Raw genomic sequence first — 21,840 nt, forward strand, 5'->3', positions numbered from 1 at the left:
CTTTCCTCTGGATCATGCTCAGTTTAACATTAATAGCAATGCTTCAACATAAACCTCCCATGTTTAATTTCTATCTAATTGGCATTTCTCAGCATTTCTCAGCCTGGGAGGCTCCCTGTGTAACAGACCTTTGGGATGCCGTTCCTAAAGCCTACAGAAAGCACTGGGGCTTACACAGCAGGCCTCAGTTTACCTGGAAAGGAGCTGGTTTTACCCACTGGCTGTCAAGTCCACCAGCTGTGGAAAAAATTGTATTGAAACTGCCGCTCCTTTAGGCCATTGCTGAGGGGATTAATTATTCATCTTAGCAAGCATTTCCTTATGACTGTGCAAAAATGTCTCTCCCCCAGTGCAGATTTAGGCTGCTTAAAATACTCCTGTAGATGTTACTGTTAGAGCATCTCCCACCTCCATTTTTCCTCACTCAATACCTTCTGTTAGCATGCCTGAGGAAATAATCAGAAAATCCCAGACTGGTTTGGGTGGGAAGGGACCTCAAAGCCCATCCATGCAGTGCCACCCCCTGCCCCGGGCAGGGCCACCTTCCACCAGCCCAGGTTGCCCAAAGCCCCGTCCAACCTGGCCTTGAGCCCTTCCAGGGAGGGGGCAGCCACAGCTGCTCTGGGCAGCCTGTGCCAGGGCCTCACCCCCTCACAGGGAACAATTTCTTCCTTAGATCTGACCTAAATCTCCCCTCTGTCAGGTTAAAAACATTCCCCCTCGTACCATCCCTCCCCCTGATGATGAGTCCCCCCCCCAGTTCCTGCAGCCCCTTTCAGCCCTGGGGGCCGCTCTAAGGTCTCCCCGGAGCCTTCTCTCCTCCAGCTGAACCCCCCAACTCTCCCAGCCTGTCCTCACAGGGGGGCTCCAGCCCCCCCAGCATCTCCGTGGCCTCCTCTGGCCCCGCTGGAGCAGGTCCGTGTCCTTCTGCTGTTGGTGCCCCAGAGCTGGACCCAGCCCTGCAGGGGGGTCTCCCAGAGCGGAGCAGAGGGGGAGAATCCCCCCCTGGCCCTGTGCCCACCTTGCTCTGGGTGCAGCCCAACACACGGGGCCTTTCTGGGCTGCCAGCACACGTTGCTGGCTCACGGGCAGTTTTTCACCCCCCAAACCCCCCAAGTCCTTCTCCACAGAGTCCCCACTGGCCGAGCTCCAGGGGAGCTGCAGCACTGCACGGCGGTACCCCGGCCCTCACTGAAGTGTCACTCCCAGAACACAGCAAGTAACCAACAGAAAGCTGAAAGTGTCCTCGCCTCCTAATTTAAGAAAAAAATACCGCAGAAAACAGCTCCTGCTGCACCTTCAAGAAGAGGCTGTATCCCAGTTCTACCAAGCACCTTCCCCGTGGGCTGCCAGGGCAGGGCACGTGTCCCGCGGGTTCTCTGGGTACGTGAGCTCCTGCCCAGCACGGCCCCGAGCCCAGCGCTGCTCCTACCGCCTCCGTGCTCAGCCCAGAGCCCGTCACCCAACCTGCCAGCACGTCCTGCCAACACTCCCCAGCTGCTTCGTCACTCAGACAGTTTTAATCGACACGATTAGAGATTGGTGATGCCAAGGGTCCACTGGGGGTGATCCACTGGAACAGAAAATTTAAAAAAAAAAAAAAAAAAAAGCCCAAGTGGAATATTTCCTGAAAAAAAAAAATTAGGAAAATACACAATTTTGTACAATACATTCCTGAGATTATTTATTTACCTGCTTAAATCCTTCATGCTGCTCATGTGCAAGTTTTGGTCCAGGAACGTGAGGACTGTGACTGTTTCTGCTCTGCCATCAAGCATGGGAAAAGAAAAAAAAAAACCACCGCAAAGGACAATTTGCGCCTGGTTCTTAGACACGGAGGGTTAATTGGGGAGGGCTTGCAGGTATTTTGTATATTACAGCAGCAGAGGGGATGCTGCAGGACCCCTTGAGTGCACCGGCCACCAAATATCTCCTGGAAAACTCCTTCCAGCTCCTTGTCCCGTGCTGGGATGGGGGCTGTGCCGAGAAACGCCACTAAAGCACACGGAAAGTCACTTGTCCTGAGTCCTGGCGGGATACGGGGGGTTGCTGAGGGCAGGGGGTGAGGGTCCCCATGCTTGCCCTCACGGGGGTGGTGGGAGCCACGTCCCCAGGGAGACAGGGTCTGGCACGTGACCCTAATGCCATCATGAAATTAAACACTTTATTAGTCTAATAAACACCAGAACTGAACTTGCTTACGCAGCCCGAGTTTGCTCCCCCCGCTCCCTACAGCAGTATAATGTCATTTTTAACGATAAGACCCCGTGACAGTTTTCTCCCCAGTCCTGGCTTTCTGTGCAGCTTTTTGTGCAGCGTTTTCTTCAGCGCTTTTGTCCCTCCCTGTTCAATGTCTTGCCCTGGGCTTTATTTCCTGCACATAACTCAAACTTTATTCCAGACTGAAAACTATAAATTTTCCCCCATGTTCCTCTGTCACGCCTGTCATTATGCTATCGGAGCACTTCATAAAAGCTAATTGCTTTTTACCAAATTCCTGGGAGGCAAAGAGATTTTATCTTCCCCTAATTTTACAGGCTGGAGCTTAAGACGGAGGAATTGAGGTCAGAAGTATTTTGAGAGCCCCGTTTAAAATATCTGGCGATGTGATCTTTTGTAGTTCTTTGCACTATATTGCATTGGATGTGTTCAAACAAGGGGTTTATCGACCCCGGTCACAGCCCTTCAGCAAATGACACTGTAGTGCATCAACCCGAGCCAACAGAAACGAGCAGAAAAAAAGTCTGTTTGAGCAGAATCTTAAAAAGCCTGTAAGAAAGAAGTCAGATCTCTAAAGCAGCAAAGTGGTGATGTTTCCAAAAAACCTCAGGGGGGGTCCTGCAGCCCGGCCGAGGCCGCGGGGCAGAGCTCACCCAGGCAACAGGGCACCTTGGCACAGCCAAAAGGCACAGCAGCACCCAGCTGGGCTGCGCTCGGAAATTCAGGGGATACTTCTCTGAAGAAGGAAAACAAAATGAATGGGTTGGTTTGTGGCATCAAAGACAAGACCCAGCCAGCCACGAGCTGTCGTGTTACACAAACAAATTAATCCCACGTACAAAACAGAAAGGACTGTCGAATGTTAGAATAATTAACAGTCTGTTGGAAGCCTTTATCACAGGTTTGAGATCAAAATTATATTTCCATCCTATTTCCATTTGTCTCAGTGGAGATCTGCAATCCCTGTGCCCTTCCCCCTTCAGGAACCATCACGGGCTCTTTGCTGGTGCCGCGCGACCTGATGCGCTGCCTTGTGCAGCTCCCTTTTGCTCAGGGAACAACAACAACAAAAAAAGGAGAGATCTGGGCACCTCCTTTTTGTGGCTTTGGCAGGACTCGCTCCCGTGAGGCTGCACCCCACATCCCTCTGCTGCTGGGAAGGAGCAGCTGAAGTCCTGTGGGCCAGCAGCCCACTGACACCAGTAGCCCACTGAAGCCAGTTGACCGGTGGCCTGTGCAGACGGCCCGGGGGGTGCCCAGCTCCCCAGATGCTGTGGTGTATTGCTGGCGTTGGGGGAAAAGAGGAACTGCTGGAGAGGCAGAGGGCCAGGACCAGGACCCCAAAGCACCTGGGGGAACCCAAACACTGCAACGTAAAAACACAGGGGACCTGCAGCACCCCTCAAAGAGAGCAGTTGGTCTCTGCTTCTTCAGGACACGACTAATTGCTGTCGCTGTTGTCTCTGCAAGAGGAAGGGACTCAGCATTTTCATTTGCTTGAACTTTTTTTCAAAGAAACGTGCCTTACCCTGGCAAAGAAGGTCTGGGCAAACCACTCGGGACATTAAAGGGGAATGTTGTGCACTGTGGGCTGCTCCTTGCTGCTCCCCGGTCCTGTTTTACAGAATCCCAGAATCATCGAGGCTGGAAAAGCCCCTGAAGCTCCTCCAGCCCAGCCATGACCCTCCCCCTGACCGTTCCCAACTCCCCCAGATCCCTCAGTGCTGGCTCAGCCCGACTCTTCAACCCCCCCAGGGATCCCGGGGACTCCCCCCTGCCCTGGGCAGCCCATTCCAAGGCCCAACAGCCCCTTCTGCACAGAAATCCTTCCTCAGAGCCAGCCTGACCCTGCCCTGGGCAGCTTGAGGCCATTCCCTCGGGGCCTGGCGCTGGGGCCTTGGCTCCAGAGACTCATCCCCCCTCTCTGCCCCCTCCTGGCAGGGAGTTGCAGAGGGCCAGGAGGTCTCCCCTCAGCCTCCTCTTCTCCAGACTGAACCCCCCCAGTTCCCCCAGCCGCTCCCCAGCAGACCTGTGCTCCAGACCCTGCCCCAGCTCCGTTGCCCTTCTCTGGCCACGCTCGAGTCATTCAATGGCCTTTTTGGGGTGAGGGGCCCAACACTGAACCCCCTCACCGAGGAGCAGCACCAGAGGTGCGGCACTGCCTTTAACACCAGAGGCTGTGACTCAGGCTGCCACGTGTGTGTTTGATGGCCACCACCACCATCAGCGCACAAGCACGGCCCCATGAAGCCAGAGGGGTCCCTGCAGAGCGTCCCCACTTCCCCCCCGACACCGAGCAGGGCTGGGCTCACTGGGAGAGACCCCAGCCTGCTGAGCTGCCTCCGCTCTGGCCCGGGGCACCCAGGGACGGCCTCAGCTGTCTTTAAATCCACGTATCCATGCATGTCTTTGACAAAAGGAGGAACTTTCACCTCATTTGTTATAATGGCCTAACCATGTGAAGATCTGTGAGCACTCAGGAGCAACTCAGCCGAGCAGGACACGGGGACTTGGGCATTAAGAGACTTTTGGCATGTCTCAAAATCACTTGCAGATACAATGGGATGGGAAAAAAATAAAGGGCCTCTTTGCACAGTCTCCACACAAATGAGGGGAATATAATTTAAAATGTACTGATCTGTTGCAAGAATGGTTTTGGAGTATTGTATGCTGAGACAGCCCTTTCCGTAAGACGCGTTCAGAAGACCCCTGCAGTGAATAAGCTCACTCACCAGCAGCACTGAGGGCGACTCGTTACGGCAAGAGTCTTCCAGCTGAAGTGCCAGAGCTCTCCAAATCATGAGCTGACTCCTTTTTAAAATGCGTTTTAAACAGACACAGGTAAAACGGGCTGATGCCCTCCAGCCGACACTCTATTAGCGAGCCTGACCTTTACCACAGCGATCCCTTCTTGCACCAAAATCTGCCTGTCTCCACGGAAAGGCAGCGCTCCCGGTTGGTTTTAACAGGTGGGTAAATGGCCAGAGACACCCAGGGTGCTGCTCAGGCTCGGCCCAGCAGCTGCAAAGCCAGACCTAGCACCTGAGGATCTCCAGGCAAAGCCTGGCTTCCAGCCAGTGCCCGCGGCGCTGATGCGAGTCACTCAGATGCCAAGAGCAATATTTCATGGGAATTGGAGAGTCGGTGTCAAACCAAATACATAATTTATTTTTCTTCATTAATACAGAACTACAGGCCTAAATAAAAGGTAAACAGCTTGAAGTCGGACATTGAAAAATGGGAGCTGCTGGGCTGCCGGCCTGCGCAGTCTGAGTTATGCAAAATTAGTATGAATCTTCACATATTAACAGCTCTTTCCTTGGAAGGGAAAGGCTTTCTAGAGCATTAAATCACTCTCTACTGGATCTGGATGGCAAAGCCCCTGGTGATGAGCAGCTTGTCCTGCAGGGAGGGGGGCTCTGCTGTGCCCCCCTGCACCTGGGGGCTGCTGCGCTGCCACGACCGAGGGCCCTGCGCTGCTGAGCCAGCTTCCCGTGTAGATAACACGGTTTCCTCGGCTAAACTCTGCTGTTTTCCAAAATTAAATCATTTAAAAGCCATTACTAGAGGTGTTTTCATGCAATATTCATAAGACCACTTATCTGTGAATTCGCTGAAAGTAAAGTCAGTCACCTTGCAACAGTTACATTAGCAGATTCCCTCGGCTTTAGTTTGTCCTTCAGAATGAAGTCCAGTGAATAATGCAGTGGGTATAAAAAATAAAATATGAATACAAAGCATAATTAATGCTCTGACTCCCATCGGGAAGAATTAAAGGACCCCAGACCCATAAAGGACTTTTCCGTTGTAACCGGGGGTAAGGTGATACAAAGGACAAATCCTGTTCAACCTCAGTTGACTCCTTCAACTTTCTTTTGTTTGCATCATACTGGGCTAATATACTTTAATTATTACGCACACCCCCTTTCTTTTTTTCAGGATATAAGAAAGCATGATGCAACAGGAAACACCACAAAGTGAGCCCGATTGTGTTCACAGCCCCTCTGAGCCAGAGGCTCTAACTGACACAGAAACCCCTGCGAACCAGGGAGGGGGTGGACGTGCAAACTGTCCCACAGCCCCCAGCTATATTGGTCCCAAAGCTGCTGCTTCTCCAGGAGACCCTGAGAGAGGAAAGTAAATGAAAACCAGGTATTTTGTTGCATGGGAATACACCCCAAATCAAGCAAGGCCTCGGGGGGTCGATGCCTGGGTTTGTTCAGATTGCCCAGGGTCTGAGCAGGAGTGGGGGGACTCCATCCCTCGTGGATGAACCTGGAGTTTAATTCATTTACTCTCCAGAGACCTATAATTCCCCTATTTAATACTCAGGCTGTCTTTGCAAAGAAATAATTTCTGTGCAGAAGGGGCTGTTGGGCGTTGGAATGGGCTGCCCAGGGCAGGGGGGAGTCCCCGGGATCCCTGGAGGGGTTGAAGAGTCGGGCTGAGCCAGCGCTGAGGGATCTGGGGGAGTTGGGAACGGTCAGGGGGAGGGTCATGGTTGGGCTGGAGGAGCTTCAGGGGCTTTTCCAACCAAGATGATTCTGTGGGGAGCCACAGTTATCCTTCCACAATGGATAAAAATCAGCTAGATGACTGGCTGCAATTAATTAATAGTTTATCAGCATTCCTAAGAGAGGACCTGGGATCATGGGCTCATAGCCACTGGCTGGTTGGGCTTTCTCCAATTTTACCATTTCACACCCTGGCCGACATCCAGGTGAATTTCTGCTCCCCAGATCTCGGTGGCAGCCCTTCTCCTGCCACTTTTGCCTCACATCTTATCCCACTCTGGTCCAAATTTCTGTTCTATGGTTGCGAAGATACCAGAACGGCTCCGGAATGTCTCGGAGGAGGCGTGCGTGTGCCCGCTGGGTGTCTGCTCCGGGCCCAGCTGGCCCCCGGGACATGGGCTGTGGCGGAGGAGCCCAGCGCTCGGCCGCAGAAGCGGGTCCCTCTCCCTGCCCCCTGAAGCAGCGCCCGCTTTTCACTCTCTCAAAAGCACTTACAGAGCTGGCAGAGGTTCAAAGCAGAGAGATAAATGTGACCATCAGACTGGAAAACAGCCTGGTCCTGATCTTATTCGTATGAGAAGTTTATTGGTGTAATTATGTGCACTTTAACTGTTCCCTGCTTATTTTGGCATTAAAGATTGTTATCGCTGAGAGCACATCAAGACTGGGATGAAGCACCCGGCTTGTCCAAGTCTTGTGGGGGAAACTACCAGGGAACCTCAGGAACAACAGACTATGAAGAGCAAGAGGATGGAAAGAGCTGAGCTGAATTCACAGCCTCTGAGGAGCTGACACGAGACAGGAAGGTTAATTACCACCATCTACAGTATTAAATGCATAATGGTACTAGTAAAGGCAAGTATCACTTTCCACTGTATATATATGTGTATATATATATATATATATTTATATATATCTTTTTATCGTGTCCATTTTATTTAATAATAAATTATATTCCACATTCCCTGACTCAGGACAGAATGAACAGTCAGTGGAACAGAATCCATTAAGGTGAAAAAAAAAAGTCATGGTTCACAAGGATGGTCAATATTAATACGGACCTCAACAATAAAGAGCATTAACTGTGCTGTAACGATGGTATCTTTTAGAAGAAATACAGTACGTGCACTCTGTGGAAGGTTGTTTTTCTCACCTATACCTGATGCAGGATTCCTGAGACACTGATGGAGGAATTTCTTACACTGATGGTAAGAAGGAGGAGCTCGAGTAGGGTTTTCTCCTTTTCCTTTTAGTTTAAGCATAAGCACTGAGCTGCAAAAGTACAAGGAAGAAAATACATGCTTTATTAGCTCCTTTTGGTGCTCGTAACCTCAGAGCTTTCACAAACATCTGTTAGGTTGTTTTAAATGCATGGGATATAAATCCTGCCTTTCTTTCTGCTGCTGCTACATCTATGAAATGCCAAAAATCTTTACTATACTTCAAATGAAAGTGATTTAAAATACATTTTTCTCACGTCTCAAATGTGTTCTAGAAACGCACAATTCGCATTACAGCCCCCGGGACTTCACGATCGCAATAAATTTCCATTCCTGCACATACAGGTTTGATTAAAAGCAAGGAAGCTGAGACCTGCAGTTCCCCTTGCTGGGGAGCCAGCTGATGGAAAGAACAGAAAACGGTCCAGGAGAAGCAGCAAACAACTTCCAAGTCCAGCTCTTTGCATCTTGAAGAATGAAAACACCCAAGGTCATAAACAATGACCTTTCTAGCTGCTCCGTGTAGCAGTCTCTGCGAAGGGCTGACACGCTGAAGAACTGTAAATTCACAAAGGGGGGTTGTTGTTATGGTTGGTTTTTAAAGCAGCCTCCAGCAGCAGGGCTGAGGGAGGATGCTGCAGTAGTTTTTGCATCCCCATGTTGCACCTGGGCTCATCTGGAGGGGGAAGAACCTCCGCAGGTCCCACAGGAGGTTACATCCCCCCCACTGCTTTGCATGCCTGCTATTTACAGCCAAATCCTGCCCAAGTCCCACTTCATACACCACGTCCTGCCTCAGCCCCTGCCGGGGCAGGAGGGTTGGAGCAGGGCAGCATCTCCCCCATCTCCGGCATCTCCCCCATCTCCCGCATCTCCCCCATCTCCTGCATCTCCCCCATCTCCCGCATCTCCCCCATCTCCTGCATCTCCCCCATCTCCTCCATCTCCCCCATCTCCTGCATCTCCCCCATCTCCGGCATCTCCCCCATCTCCTGCATCTCCCCCATCTCCTGCATCTCCCCCATCTCCTGCATCTCCCCCATCTCCAGCATCTCCTCCATCTCCCGCATCATCTCCCCCATCTCCTGCATCTCCCCCATCTCCCGCCTCTCCCCCATCTCCTCCATCTCCCCCATCTCGAGCACCTTGTGCAGCGCGATGTGCGTTTGCTGGCAGAGGAGTGGCAAGGGCTCAGCAAGAGGCACCCGCTTCTCACACCCCAGCCCTGAGCAGATGGGTTTAAAATATGCTTATGATGAACACTGCTATTTGCATGTCTGAATCCTGCCTTCTCTTACGTGGTGAAGAAACGCCAGGGTATTACAAAAACCCCTCCCAGATTTCAGAAGATTAAGCATACGATCCCTCTGAGAACAGGATTTCCCACTGAATGTGACTTTCCAATCCACGTCACATCCTAAGGAACCGCAGTTTACTGGGATATAAATCTGCTTCATTAAGCAACAGTGTAAGGATTAAAACAGGTTAACGAGTACGCTGCTAATCCTTCTAAGCAGCTACCCATCTTAATCTCTTCTTTATAAATAACAGGTATAAAGAAAAGGGATTTCAAAAATCTCAAAACAAACTCACTGATCTTCACAACGTTGCAATACCTTGCGCCTTCTCCCGTTTGCTAACAAAAATATAAAAGGTTACTAGTTGTCACTCTGTGAAGAGCAGCCAGTTGTTTCCTGGTCTGGAAATATTCTAAGTCAAGCTTTAGCCTGGAGCAACCTGCAACAGGTCCGTTAGAATGTGCTCAAAAATGGAATAATTTAAATATCCTGACATATATGTATACATACACGTATATGAACATTATATATATATATATAAATACACCTTTATTAAAGGAAGAGAGCTCCATGAGGTTATTCAGTTCTACTTTACAGATTTCAAAGCTCTCTACAGTTTATTCTTCCAACCCAGTTCTCAAAGCCTTTCTTTTTTTTTTTTTTCTGCCAGAAGATGATGCCGTTCTACAAAACTCACCAAGCATTTTCCAACCTTAGCATCTCCCTTTTCTTTTTTTTTTTTTTTCTCCTTTTCTCTCAACATTTTCTATATTTCTGTCTTTTTACATAGGCCTGGCAGGTGCAAAGAACTGAATGAAGCACTGATCTAGTAAAAAGACTTTTTCAGCTTCCGTGGAGAGCTTCTGACCCCCTGACCCCCCTGCAGCCAAAGAGCCTTCTCCATGATGGGGGGACGCTTTTGCACAGCCAAGTTCACACATCTCACCTCATGCTCCAAGCCAGCAGCACTGCTGCTTCTTAGTTTTTTGTGGTTTTTTTTTTTTTTTTTTCTGACTCATAAAAAGATATTTCAGAATAAAAAAGTGGTAAATAAAACAAAGTCATAGAAAAGTGGTAAATAAAACAAAGCCTGCTCTTATTCATAGACTACACAAAAAGTTATGTTTGCAGTTTTGGCTGGAAATCATTTATGTAGAGATAAAATATGCACTTGTGAGTAGTTTGTTTTTTAACATCCTGCTTTGGCATGTGAAGACTCTCGATATTCAGTTACAACGTAATGAGGAGAGGCAGATACGGACGTTTTTTCAGGAAAAAACACATAACCTCTGTGGGAGTGGAGGCAGGACTCACAAATGTGGGGAAACGCGGTTGTACATAATTTCTATACGTTTATGATTCTTGCAGCTTCATTTGAGGGCAGGAATATCCCGTGCTGGGACGGCGCCACCTCCTACCAGCTGCAGCTTTGCAAAGCACGTGAAAGGCAAAGAGTGAAATGATCTATAACTACAGTTCCTTCAAGAACAACGTTTTGGTACAATTAAACCAAAGAATCTTACCGAGGTCCTATGTTTTTAAGGTTTTTCCTTACACGGGATGAAGAGTGATGCTCTGGCATCTCCCCTGGCTGCGGGCCGAGTCCTGGCTGGGTCTCATCATGAGGCACCACAAGAGATTAAATACATGGCAAATAGTTAATCTGGTAAGACAACTTGCTATTACCTTTAATTATGTGATGGTTTGACATTCACCGCGGAGGAATTCAGGCCTGAAGGGACAGTGCTGTAAGATCTTTCTGTTCTAAGTGCAAAGTTCCCCACTAGTGCAGGAAATAGTGTTTATACTTCCAGATTTTAGGAAAAGAAACCCCAGTTACTGAGATTTTGAAAATTCTGTGCTCAGGGTTAAAACTCAGAGCCATTGCAAATGACCTTGGTGCCCATTTAGTGTCTGAAATTTGGATGCTGGACCTCAACACGGCCCAGAAACTCTGGGCAATGGCAATACGAAGCAGTTCTCAGGAGATGCTGAACACGTCCTTATCCTTTGCCTGTGGAGGAAAATTCCTCGTTGTCTGTTTGAAGAGCAGCAAAGCAAAACGCTCTTCTGCTGCCCGTCAGCAGCACGTGGGGCCAGCCAAAAAATTGCTCAGAATATAATTTGTGGAGAAGTCTGCACTGTCTGAACGCTGCCTCTGGCCCTGCTATGGAGGAGACCGCAGCAAGGATGGGAAATTGTAAAAAAGCTGGAAAACCCCTTATTTTCTCACTGGTGCTGGGACAGTGGCAGCCCTGGTGCCAACGGTTCCCTGCTGCTGTGCTGAGGAGTGGCTGATCTGTGCAAATTCAGCTGTTTCCCTGCAAAAATTAGCACCCAGCCTCTCTGTTTTGGAGAAGGAACTGTCACTACTCTACGCCATGTGTTTCTAAAGATGACTGAGCTCTCGGGCAATACCGCATGGCCTGCAGCGCGGTCACTCCTTGCAGGTATTGCATCTCGGGCCTGCCACTCGCAAAAAAGGGAGAAAAAGGCAGAAAATTAGCAAAAGCTCTTCCCGCAGGCGTCCTGAGTGGCTTGCACCTGCACAAACCGCTAACGATATTAAAACCTGGTTTTCTGTAGCATAAAAAAAAACCCCACACCCAAAACAACAAAAAAGGCACCCAACAGAAAAAGCACTTTTGTTGGGATGAGTACATGGAGGCCCCATTGTGCTCGAGCAATAGGCGCTTTCAGACATTTGCACAAAAGCCCTTGAAGGAGAAAAAAGTCCCTTGAAGCTCCCCTGCCTTTTATCACTGCCAAAAAATACGATACCCACGAGGAATGTCAAGTAGCTGCGGGAGCTGTGGAGGATGCCAGCTTGCAGCCGTCCCCGGGAGGAGCAGAAGGGCCGCTGACCCCCAGAGCCAGGCCTCGGGTGCTCCCTGCCAGGAGGGCTGCGGGCTCCAGCCCCCCCAGATGGGCTCTCGGGGGGTGCAAGGGCAGCTCTGCCCCTCTCCTGCAGTCCTCAGCCATGGCATCAGGGTTTCCATCGCTGCTGGGAACACGAAAAGCTGAATGATGTTTCTGAATGGTGGTGCTGGAACAGCAGTGGGGGTAAAGCAGCGAGTTCAACAAGTGGGATGAAATGTTAGGATGTAAGGCAGAAATTCTCCCCTGTGAGGGGGGTGAGGCCCTGGCACAGGCTGCCCAGAGAAGCTGTGGCTGCCCCCTCCCTGGAAGGGCTCAAGGCCAGGTTGGACGGGGCTTTGGGCAACCTGGGCTGGTGGAAGGTGGCCCTGCCCGGGGCAGGGGGTGGCACTGCATGGGCTGTAAGGTCCCTTCCCACCCAAACCACTCTGGGATTCTGTGGTTAATGAACCAGATCAACACGCACGTGCTTGCTGAAGGAATCCCCAAACTCTCCACCTCTCACTGGGGAGATGGGGTGTGTGGATTTCAATGGGCTCCCCCTTGGGAACAGCTGCTGGGGACAGAGGGGACGTACTCCCCCACGGCTCTGGGTGCGGGCGCCTCGCTGGGCTCGGGATGGCTGCAGGATTTGGTAAAGTCACTTATTTACAGACACACACACACACACAAACTGCACGGGGGCTGTCATGGTCTGCCAGCTCCGGCGTTATTTTGAGTTGATCACAAAGAAAGAACGCTGACACCACCGAGCAGTTGCAATAAGTAAGCTGCTAGAACAGCTTTTTGCAAAGAAAGGGCATGGACAGTTGTTAAATAAAAATAGCCTCCCTTGGCACCACTTTTTGTAGCTCCTTTTACAGGCTCGTACAACAATTCAAGTCAAAAGGGACCTTGGGATGTCACCGAGTCCAACCTCCTGCTCACCCTGGATTTATTTCCCTCTCGATTTTTAGATCCTGGGTGAGAAGATTTGTGTCTTTAACAATACAAAACTTGCTAGAATCCTTGCTGAATAGGACAATTAAAACACTTTTCAATAATATCACCCCATCAAAGAGACTTGACGCGACTTGCAGTGACCCCCGACCGCCGGCAAGCTCCAGCTCTGCCCAAAGCCCGCCGGGCTGGCAGGCTGCGCGCTGTGCGTGCTGGGGACAGCAACAGGAGTTTGAACAAACCCAATTAAATATCGACATAAACCAGAAGAAACTTGCTAGCAAACTCAAGACACGTGTGCTTGCCAGAAATGCAGTATTATTATTGCACTGTTAATTCCTCTCTCATTCGGATTTTGCGGCCAGTGGATGGAGCCGGGAGCAGGAGAGTGTGGACGTGGGCACGGAGAGCAGGAGGGGCATGAGGTGGGTTTGCCTGAGCTGAACACACCCCCCCGGGGCCACCGTGGCCCTGCCTGTCCCTGGACACATGTAAAGATGCTGCAGACTCTCAGCTCAGCTCCAACTCGCCAGCAGAAACAGGGGGAACGCTCCGCGGCGCTGGGCCATCGACACCTTTCCAGCTCCTCCCGCGTGCCAGCCCCAAATCCACAGAAGGATCAGATGGCATTTGCTGCTTCCATGTGAGGGCTCTCACCCAGATTAGGGCCTTAAGACGCAGAGGGCAGAACAAGTTACTCCGTTCTGCTTTATAACTGAAGCTGACAAATACCAATCTTAGTTGAAATGCAGCGTTTCCTGGGCTGGAAGCTAAATTCCACTTTTTGTTTTTCTTTTCCTCCTAGCACTTCCCAGGCCTTAAACACATAAAATTTAAATTGTGGCAAGAAAGGGCTTGGAAAGAGTAAAAAATTCCCCTTCAGCCAGGAGTGCCTCCTGGCACACAGCACTACCCCATCACAGCTGTGTCACGGGTGACAACCTCCTCCCAGGAGCTTGCAGCGGCTCCCGGCACGTGCTGTGGCTCCTCCTGGATAAAAGCATCTCGTACCCATAGGAAACCCGCACGCAGGGCAGAGACCCCGGCAAGAGCAGCAGAACCAGTGGTCTCTCTGCGCCCCGCGCCGTTAGAACTGGGATTTAGAACTGGGATTACGCTGCAGCCCCCACGTTTAACTCTGCGGCGGGCAGAACACAACGTGTGACCACCATCTGTTCACACAAGGAAAGGATAACGGCTAAAGGAAAAACTCCTCAGTATTAATGAAAGGTGAATTCCAGAGCAGCAATTTAATCACTCCCACGTATGACTGGAGCCTTGTGGCAGATCCACCCCTGCAGACTACGAGGGTGGTATTTCTGTGGTAACAGCAGAGGGGAACCGAACTGTTCAGTGCCGAGGACCTCCGAGCAGGTCAGAGATGCTGGATGTGCAGGACTGAACCTATCACTTACGCATTCCTAGCCAACAAAACGCCCCGGATTATCAGCATTTGTGGGCAAAACCAGGCAGATCTATACGGGACAGCTTCCTCCACAGAACCTGAGCTCCCTTTCCCCGTACGTGCCCTTCCTCAGTGGGCTCCCACACCCAGCAGAGCCTCGGTCATTGCAGGGGACTCACCATAAGATCCCTTTTAATATTACATCTGTGTTATCAACTTCACGCCAACCAGCTTTGTAACTAAGCTTGGATTTTAACGAGCCCTGCTAGCCGGGCTGTGGCGGGGAGCCCTCTGCCCTTCCTCAGGAAGGGAAACCCTCGCTCTTTCTCAGCAGCTCACCCAACGCCCAGCAGAAGGCAGCCCGGCCGCCGACAAAGCCCTCGCAGCGGTGTGGTGGTACCTCTGAGCCACTTTGCTCTCCGAGGAAAGAATCTCCTTCCCTCTGCCGGTCTCTTTGAAATCCAAAGAATGGTTAAAATTTCCAGCACTTTGAGATCAGCTCGGTTCCAGTTACCAGCGACACCCTCCCAGACCCGGGAGCCATCCGAACGCAGCCGGGGCTCTGCACCCGCCGCTGCCTCCTGCGCAGGAGCTCCGTGGTGGGCTGGGGTTTGGTGCAGCTTAAACGCACCTGGGCAATCGTCACCTCCGGAGCCATTTTGCCTATTTCCATTTATTACCTGCAGTTACTTAATTCCAGCACACGGCAGCTTTTCCAGGCTTTAGCTGGTGCAAAGCACAGCACGCGGCTGGCGCGGGGTGGGCACAGAGGGGAACGGTGCGCTGGAGAAGCAGGGTGAGCTGATGACAAATAAAATGATTAAGCTAATTATTTATTACCTGAACTTAAAGAAACAGTCCCCAGGTTTCTGTCATCCAGCCCCAGTGGCTTGCAAGCTGCCTGAATATGGATTTGAGGGCAGATCCTCCCATTTTGGCTCTGCAAAAATACTCGCCAGTTCAGGTTTGGAAGGTCGGTTTGGGCGGGTGGCAGCGGTGCCAGGGGGTTTGTCCTCAAACAAAGGGGCTTCATCCCTGGGGGCTCTGGCTCCATAAAACCCTTAAACGCACCTCAGAAGAAGAGAGAAAAACACGTACAGTTTTTAAGGAAAATGAGATGTAGCTTGTTTCCTTGACTGTAATTTTTAGCTCTATAATCAGCCTTAATTATTAACATTTCTAAGAAATGCAAAAAAAGAGAAAAATACCTCTGTGTCTGCATTCATTACTCACAAATAGATTATTTTATGATTCATTTAAATGATTCACATACTATAATTAACACGAGCTCTACAGTTAATTGCATCTTTGCAAAATAGTTTAATAATCAGAGTAGAAACTTGACAGTCATTTTTTTTAATCGCACAAATGCGACGAATGTTTTATATAAACTGCAGCTCATCAGAAACAAATACACAAATACATATTTCTCTGAAGACAACCTGAAGCGGGTAAACCTTGATAAAAAGGATTTTTTTTTTTCTTTGTAGTTGCATGAGCAAGGATGCTGCTCTGGAAGGGCACAATCTTGTGAAATGAGCCATTAACTGGTGATACTTTTGTGAATTAGTCGATTGAGGTACACGGTAGCAGTGTAGAAGGATGAATTATAAAACTTATCTAAAATTGTTATAAAAAAATCATTTATCATCTTTAACGTTAGCATTTCTTTATCAGTTACTCTAAGATAATGCAGATGCATAATCTATTGCTTATAACACTCTTACCACCTCACTTAACTTTTTGTAAGGCTCGTAACAACAAGGCTTGATTTTGTCCAGCAACTGAAATTAATCTGAAATAATTCAACATTGGCAGACTAGTATTTGTGCGAAAATTTCTCAGCAATCACTTCCACTACAGCAATGACATGAACTGATTTCTTGCTCCCAGCCTCCTGAGGATTAATTTTCATTTATGTTTATAAATCCTTTGGTTTTAAAATATTCTCCCTCCTCCCTTCTCACCTGAACCTACCCAGTCGCTTCAGGATTCAAGATGCGACTTAAAAAAGGAAAATTCTCCAACCACCAAAATAAGACTGAAGCTCTGTTGCTGGCATCGTGTATTATCTGTAACATATAACCAGATTATTTTCTTTCCTTACAATCAGGGAGTATTGTTGCCCGAGGATAAGCAGCATCACAAACCAGCACTGATGACCAGATGCACAGGCTGTCCAGCCTGGCCCTTCTGTGCCCACTGAATGATTATTTTTATTATTTTTCCCACTGGATTATTATTTTTTTTTTCTCCAAACGGTTCATGCAGCATTTGGGCAATATCTAGCACAGCGGGGTAAAAACCAGGGGCTCGAGTGTGGGATGAGAACTCTGCTGTGTGTGTCCTCAGACTGGTGCAAATTTTCTTGCACGACGTTTTCCAGGGGACGTCTGGAAAATCGAGCCCCAAATGCCAACCGAGGGACAGGCAAACACACCTGTGCTGACCTGCCGAGCCGCACTCGGGTGCTGCCACCTCTCCAGCATCACATCCCGGCAGGAAAAGCTCTCCTGCCTATTTCTGAAGTTGTACCTGTAAATAAAGCATCTAAAAATATGGAGGTTGTAGTGGAAAGTCTGGGGTTTTTTACCACATAAAAAATACATACATACAGAAAAAGGCAAACACACCAGAAGAAAACTAAACCAGTGTATTTTAATTCTACAAAAATGTATAAATATTTAAATGTACAGCAAAGAGTACCAGTATACCATTTAATAACTGTTACAACATTTAAAATGTGTCATTCTTTATCCACAATCTACTTTTATAAATTTAATTTAAATCTGTGTTCCCAGCACTTATTCAGGAGCCTTTGTGAGCGCATCCTCCAAACCACCACACCTCAAGTCTTTTTTTTTTTTTTTCTTTTTTTTCCCTGCTTTGGAAAATACCGAGCGGAATCGCGACGTTTTATAAATAAAGTTTGTATTGTCCCAAAGTACCGCGGCCTTTTGGCAAAGCCCTGCTTACGCAGCTGTCCTGAACACGTGCTCGCAGAGCGAAAAGAAAAATGAAACGGGGGCGGCCACATACGGGAGCAAAGGTTCTGGCTGGATGTTTTTACAGGTTGGAGATGGAAAGCCACAGAAGCACGGAAACACATCCCTGGTGTCCGCCCGACACCGCCGGCCGGGCAGCAGCTCGGGAGTTAGTAGCAGGTTACACGCTGGTGTAGTCTCACCGGCTCTGTGAGCCGTGGGGACGCGGGAAGGATTTCAGTACACCTGAAAACATGTGGGGGGGCTCCGGCACCCACCAGCGCTGCCCAGCTCCTTCCCACCTCCCCAGATCAGCCCAGATCGCTCTGCCCAGCACCCCCCGAGACGCAGCCCAAGGGTGCGGGATCAGCTGAGATCCCTGATTTCCAACAAAAAAACCCCCAAGAATGTGGAGTTTGGCAGCTTTTCTTCCAAGCGCTATTCATAGAGTGCAACAAAGAAATCCTCGAGGTGACCGGGAAACATGTGTCAGCAGAGAAACCCACCTAGGCCGATGGATCCCAACGCCCGTTTCGGTTCTGGGGCTGTGCCTGCCCCCCCCCCATGCCCCCACCCCACTCCGTGGGTCACCGGGAGGTGCCGGGAGATAAAAAGGAACGTGACTTTTTACAGCCTTTATGGTTCCACTTCCCAAAACGGTGCATTTGCTGATGCCACCCAGCATTACAGATCGCTCTCATTCCACCAAAGCAAGTCTTAAAAAAAAAAAAAAAAAAAAAAAAAAAAGAGCACCGGCAATATTTTCCCAGTGAAAACAATAAATATTCAGCATTTGTAGAGTTCTTCCTAAACATGCTGTGCAAACAGAAGTCAATGCTCCCGACACCTTTCTAAGATATTTTATAAATGGGGAAACAAAGACGAACCGAGGTTTTTTGGCTGTGGTCTGTCTGAGGGCACCCGAACTTCAGACATTCATCTGAAGCAACCAAACAAGCTATTTTCAATTATTTTAGCCCAAATCACACGCCAAGGCAACACGTGAGGTTAGTGCCAGGAGGGAGGGCTGGGGCCCAAGCGCAGGGACTCACATTCATTCACTGAACCCCACCAGTTACCGTCTCTGATGCTGGACCAGCATTTCAGGGCCCCCCCATCACCCCCTCGCTCTCCATCAACGAGGTTTTGGGTGAAATTCCTCTGCAATGAGGCTCTCGGGATTTCCATATCCTTATGCGAGGAGGACAATCCAGGATCCAGCCCCTCAAAGCCCATGCAAATACCAGTTGTGACTGATGTTAAAAAGGTACTTCCACGCCTTTTGCTAGGTCTGAACGCAATTTTTGGACAGCAGGGCATCCTGCTAGCGTGCAGCAGACCTACACGGCTGTGAGGGATGTGTGGACTTGCTCATAATTAAGTACAACCCCACGCTGAGGCATTTCAGTCCTTTTTTCCCCCCAAGCAGGGACACAGCAGCGCAGGCACCGGCCATACCCAACGCTGCAAGCTTGCTATCTCAGTCAAGGGGTTAAACGCTTTGGAAAAATACTAACCGTTAAGGTAATTCTAAAGAGGAAAATATTCTTTTCTTCACCTACGCTTGCCCCTGAAGCTGCGCAGGGATTGCACCCTGCCATCACCCTCCAGCTACACCACCAAGAAACACTCGGGGCACGATGGGCGGTGCGGGAGCCTCGGCAGCCTTCGCCCTTCGCAGCCAGGTGTGTTCCCGAAGAGGGGGCACCCCCGACTGCCCTCCCCAAGTGCTGCTGGGTGCGTGGGACCCTCCACAACACTCACTTCTGCAGTAACACCCAAAAGCCCAGCGCCTGGACACACGACTTACCAGCATGAGAGGCTGTTCCACCCAAAAGCCCTTGGAAAGGAGATGAAGAAACAATTTATTATTTTCTTTTTTCTGCATGGAGATTGGCGTTTCAATTTCTTCGTGATGTTTGCATGCTCTTTCTGCGAAGTAGAACTGCAGCCTTCTCCTGTTTTGCTTTTAAGCTGTAACGTGCACTTTTGTGGTGACCTCAAGATGAGAACTGGAAGTGTTTGACCCAACCCTGAGCAGGGAGGCTGGACCAGATGAGCTTCCAGTCTGCATTAATCCATGATACTCTTAATCCGTGATACTCTAGCTCCCATGCATGCACAGCAATCACTTTTCCAATTTAATATCCTTCTATTTTTCATTTAATGATGTGTATCAAGAAAATATGATCTATAAATTTATAATACGTACATATATGACACTATTTATCTGTAACAACCAGAGCATTATACAGAAAATACTGTAAATTTTTAACGACCCAGTGCATAAACAGACCTTTTGAGGAACTGTGAGTGAAATAATGGGAGAACATTCCACCACTTACCCGTGCTGAAATGACGCTGCCCCAGGATTTAGGTCTCTTGAACCCTCCAGGCAAGGGGAAATTGCTGAAAGCCCAGCCCAGCCCGTCGCGCCAGCGATGGGGTTTGGGGAGCGCGTGCTGCTGGGGCCACCAAAGGAAGCGTCACCAGTACACAGAGGAAATGTCACTTACAGGCCCCTTCCCCCCCCCCGCCACGGCATCAGTTCCCACGACGCCCCTGCCACGGCTGCGTGCCATCAGCAGAGTTGTAAGAACCACACTAACAAAACGATTAAGCCACAAAATTATTAAAAATATAAATAAGCATCTGTCATCGCTACCAAAGCAAGAACATCTGGAGGCAGAACTCGATCCAGTTCCACCCTCTGTGCGCAGGGGATCCGCGGATGCAGCTCCGCTCTGTCTGATGCAGGATGCGGGTATCTACTAACGCTGAAGGGTAGCAGCCAGGGATCGAGTCCAGACCAAGTCTCAGTCTCTGGTGGCCTCAGTTTTTGGTACCTCTGTTTCGCAGCTCCGCAGGTGTCAGCCCCAGCCACTCCTCTTCCCACCGCAGGGGAGATCCCAACCTGGTCTGAGTCACCCACGTGTGTCACTCCTCCTTCTCAACATCGTTCCCACGTCACTTGCCATTGCCTCATTTAATTTCTATTTCTGAGTGCAGTCTTTGCTCAGTTTTGCTGCCTTTCCAAACACCAAATCCATTTTTTTTCCTGGCACAAACCACAAAGCTTTCACTCTGTCTTGTGACTTTGCTGCTCAGCGTGGCTCTTGACCGACTCCCACTCGACCCCAGAGAGCAGCAAGTATCCCCACCACATTGCCAGGAAAACCAGCACCAACGCATCCAGCTCAGGAGACGCCTGCCAGGATGGTTCCCAGTGCCAGTTTGTGTCATAAGGCATTTTATGTGGGGTCACTTCTCCGCAGCGGTGTGTGACACACAGAAAACGCCCTCCAAGCCAACCTCCTTGATGTAGGGTTCGTGGAGGTTTCCCTGGAACCATTTTTGAGCATATTTGTGTTGGTAACAGCAGGCGTTTTGACACTTAAGAGGCTCAGATGAGCTTCTCTGGAGCAGTCACAGGTTTCAAAGGGGCACACCGAGAGCTGCCACATCAAAGAAACCCCCCGCCGTGACTCTGCTCTGACAGCTGGGGTTTGGAGAGGGCTTCAGCCCTGCTGGCCTCAGCAAGGAGGAGAGGGAGAAGGAGATGGAGGAGGAGGAGGAGGAGGAGGAGATCCTGGCCGAGGCAGCGGGTCTGCGCTGACTTCAAGCACTCAGGGTCATGTTGCGCAGCAGCCACTGCTGGGAACGGCCGTCACCGCACTCCCTCATGGTGGGAACCATCTTGTCCTCCTCCGACGGCTCATCCAGGCACTGGTTGCTGTTGACATGCCTCAGGGTGAGCTTCTGCAACAGAGAAGGGTGAGAGCTGCAGCAAGATAATTACTGCTGAAACCCAGTAATTGCATTTTCCATCTGATTTCAGTCTTATTCTAGTCACTACACAAGCCACGAGGCAGATCCTCATCGCTGGCTGTCAGGCGTGTGGCTCGGGGAGCCGCTGCCCACCTTCTCCTCACACGTGGCCAGGCAACCCGCCTCTGCCGAGCCCAGCAACAAATAAATGCGACAGAAAAGTACCAAACAAGTGCTAGGAAATACTATTTCAAAGCAACAGTATTTTGGATTGGTCTTCAACAACCGGACCACGACTGCATTGCAGATCATTGTACTGTTAATTCAGAAATAATTGCTAATGGAAACATGTTTTCTAAGTACTATATGAACATGGCCTCAAGTTGCACCATAAATAATAAATAAATAAACAAATAAATAACACCCTCAAGCTGCCCAGGGCAGGGTCAGGCTGGCTCTGAGGAAGGATTTCTGTGCAGAAGGGGCTGTTGGGCGTTGGAATGGGCTGCCCAGGGCAGGGGGGAGTCCCCGGGATCCCTGGAGGGGTTGAAGAGTCGGGCTGAGCCAGCGCTGAGGGATCTGGGGCAGTTGGGAACGGTCAGGGGGAGGGTCATG

The 21,840-nt window shown here is 49.8% G+C and overlaps 1 protein-coding gene across 4 annotated transcripts in view; it reads right to left on the reverse strand.

The window, feature by feature from the left end:
* Nucleotides 1-17,111: 17,111 nt before the first annotated feature.
* The window catches only part of GALNT13 (polypeptide N-acetylgalactosaminyltransferase 13), a 151,058-nt gene continuing 146,329 nt past the window's right edge, over nt 17,112-21,840 (reverse strand). For 2 of the 4 annotated variants that reach the window (XM_074910394.1, XM_074910393.1), the window contains one exon: nt 17,112-21,216. In XM_074910394.1, coding sequence (XP_074766495.1) covers nt 21,076-21,216 — 141 coding nt within the window. In that variant the 3' untranslated portion in view covers nt 17,112-21,075. The remainder of the gene's footprint in view (nt 21,217-21,840) is intronic. The other 2 variants (XM_074910392.1, XM_074910391.1) reach the window with 1 other exon arrangement.

This window comes from Athene noctua, chromosome 7, assembly GCF_965140245.1.
Source record: "Athene noctua chromosome 7, bAthNoc1.hap1.1, whole genome shotgun sequence".
Lineage (NCBI taxonomy): Eukaryota > Metazoa > Chordata > Aves > Strigiformes > Strigidae > Athene > Athene noctua.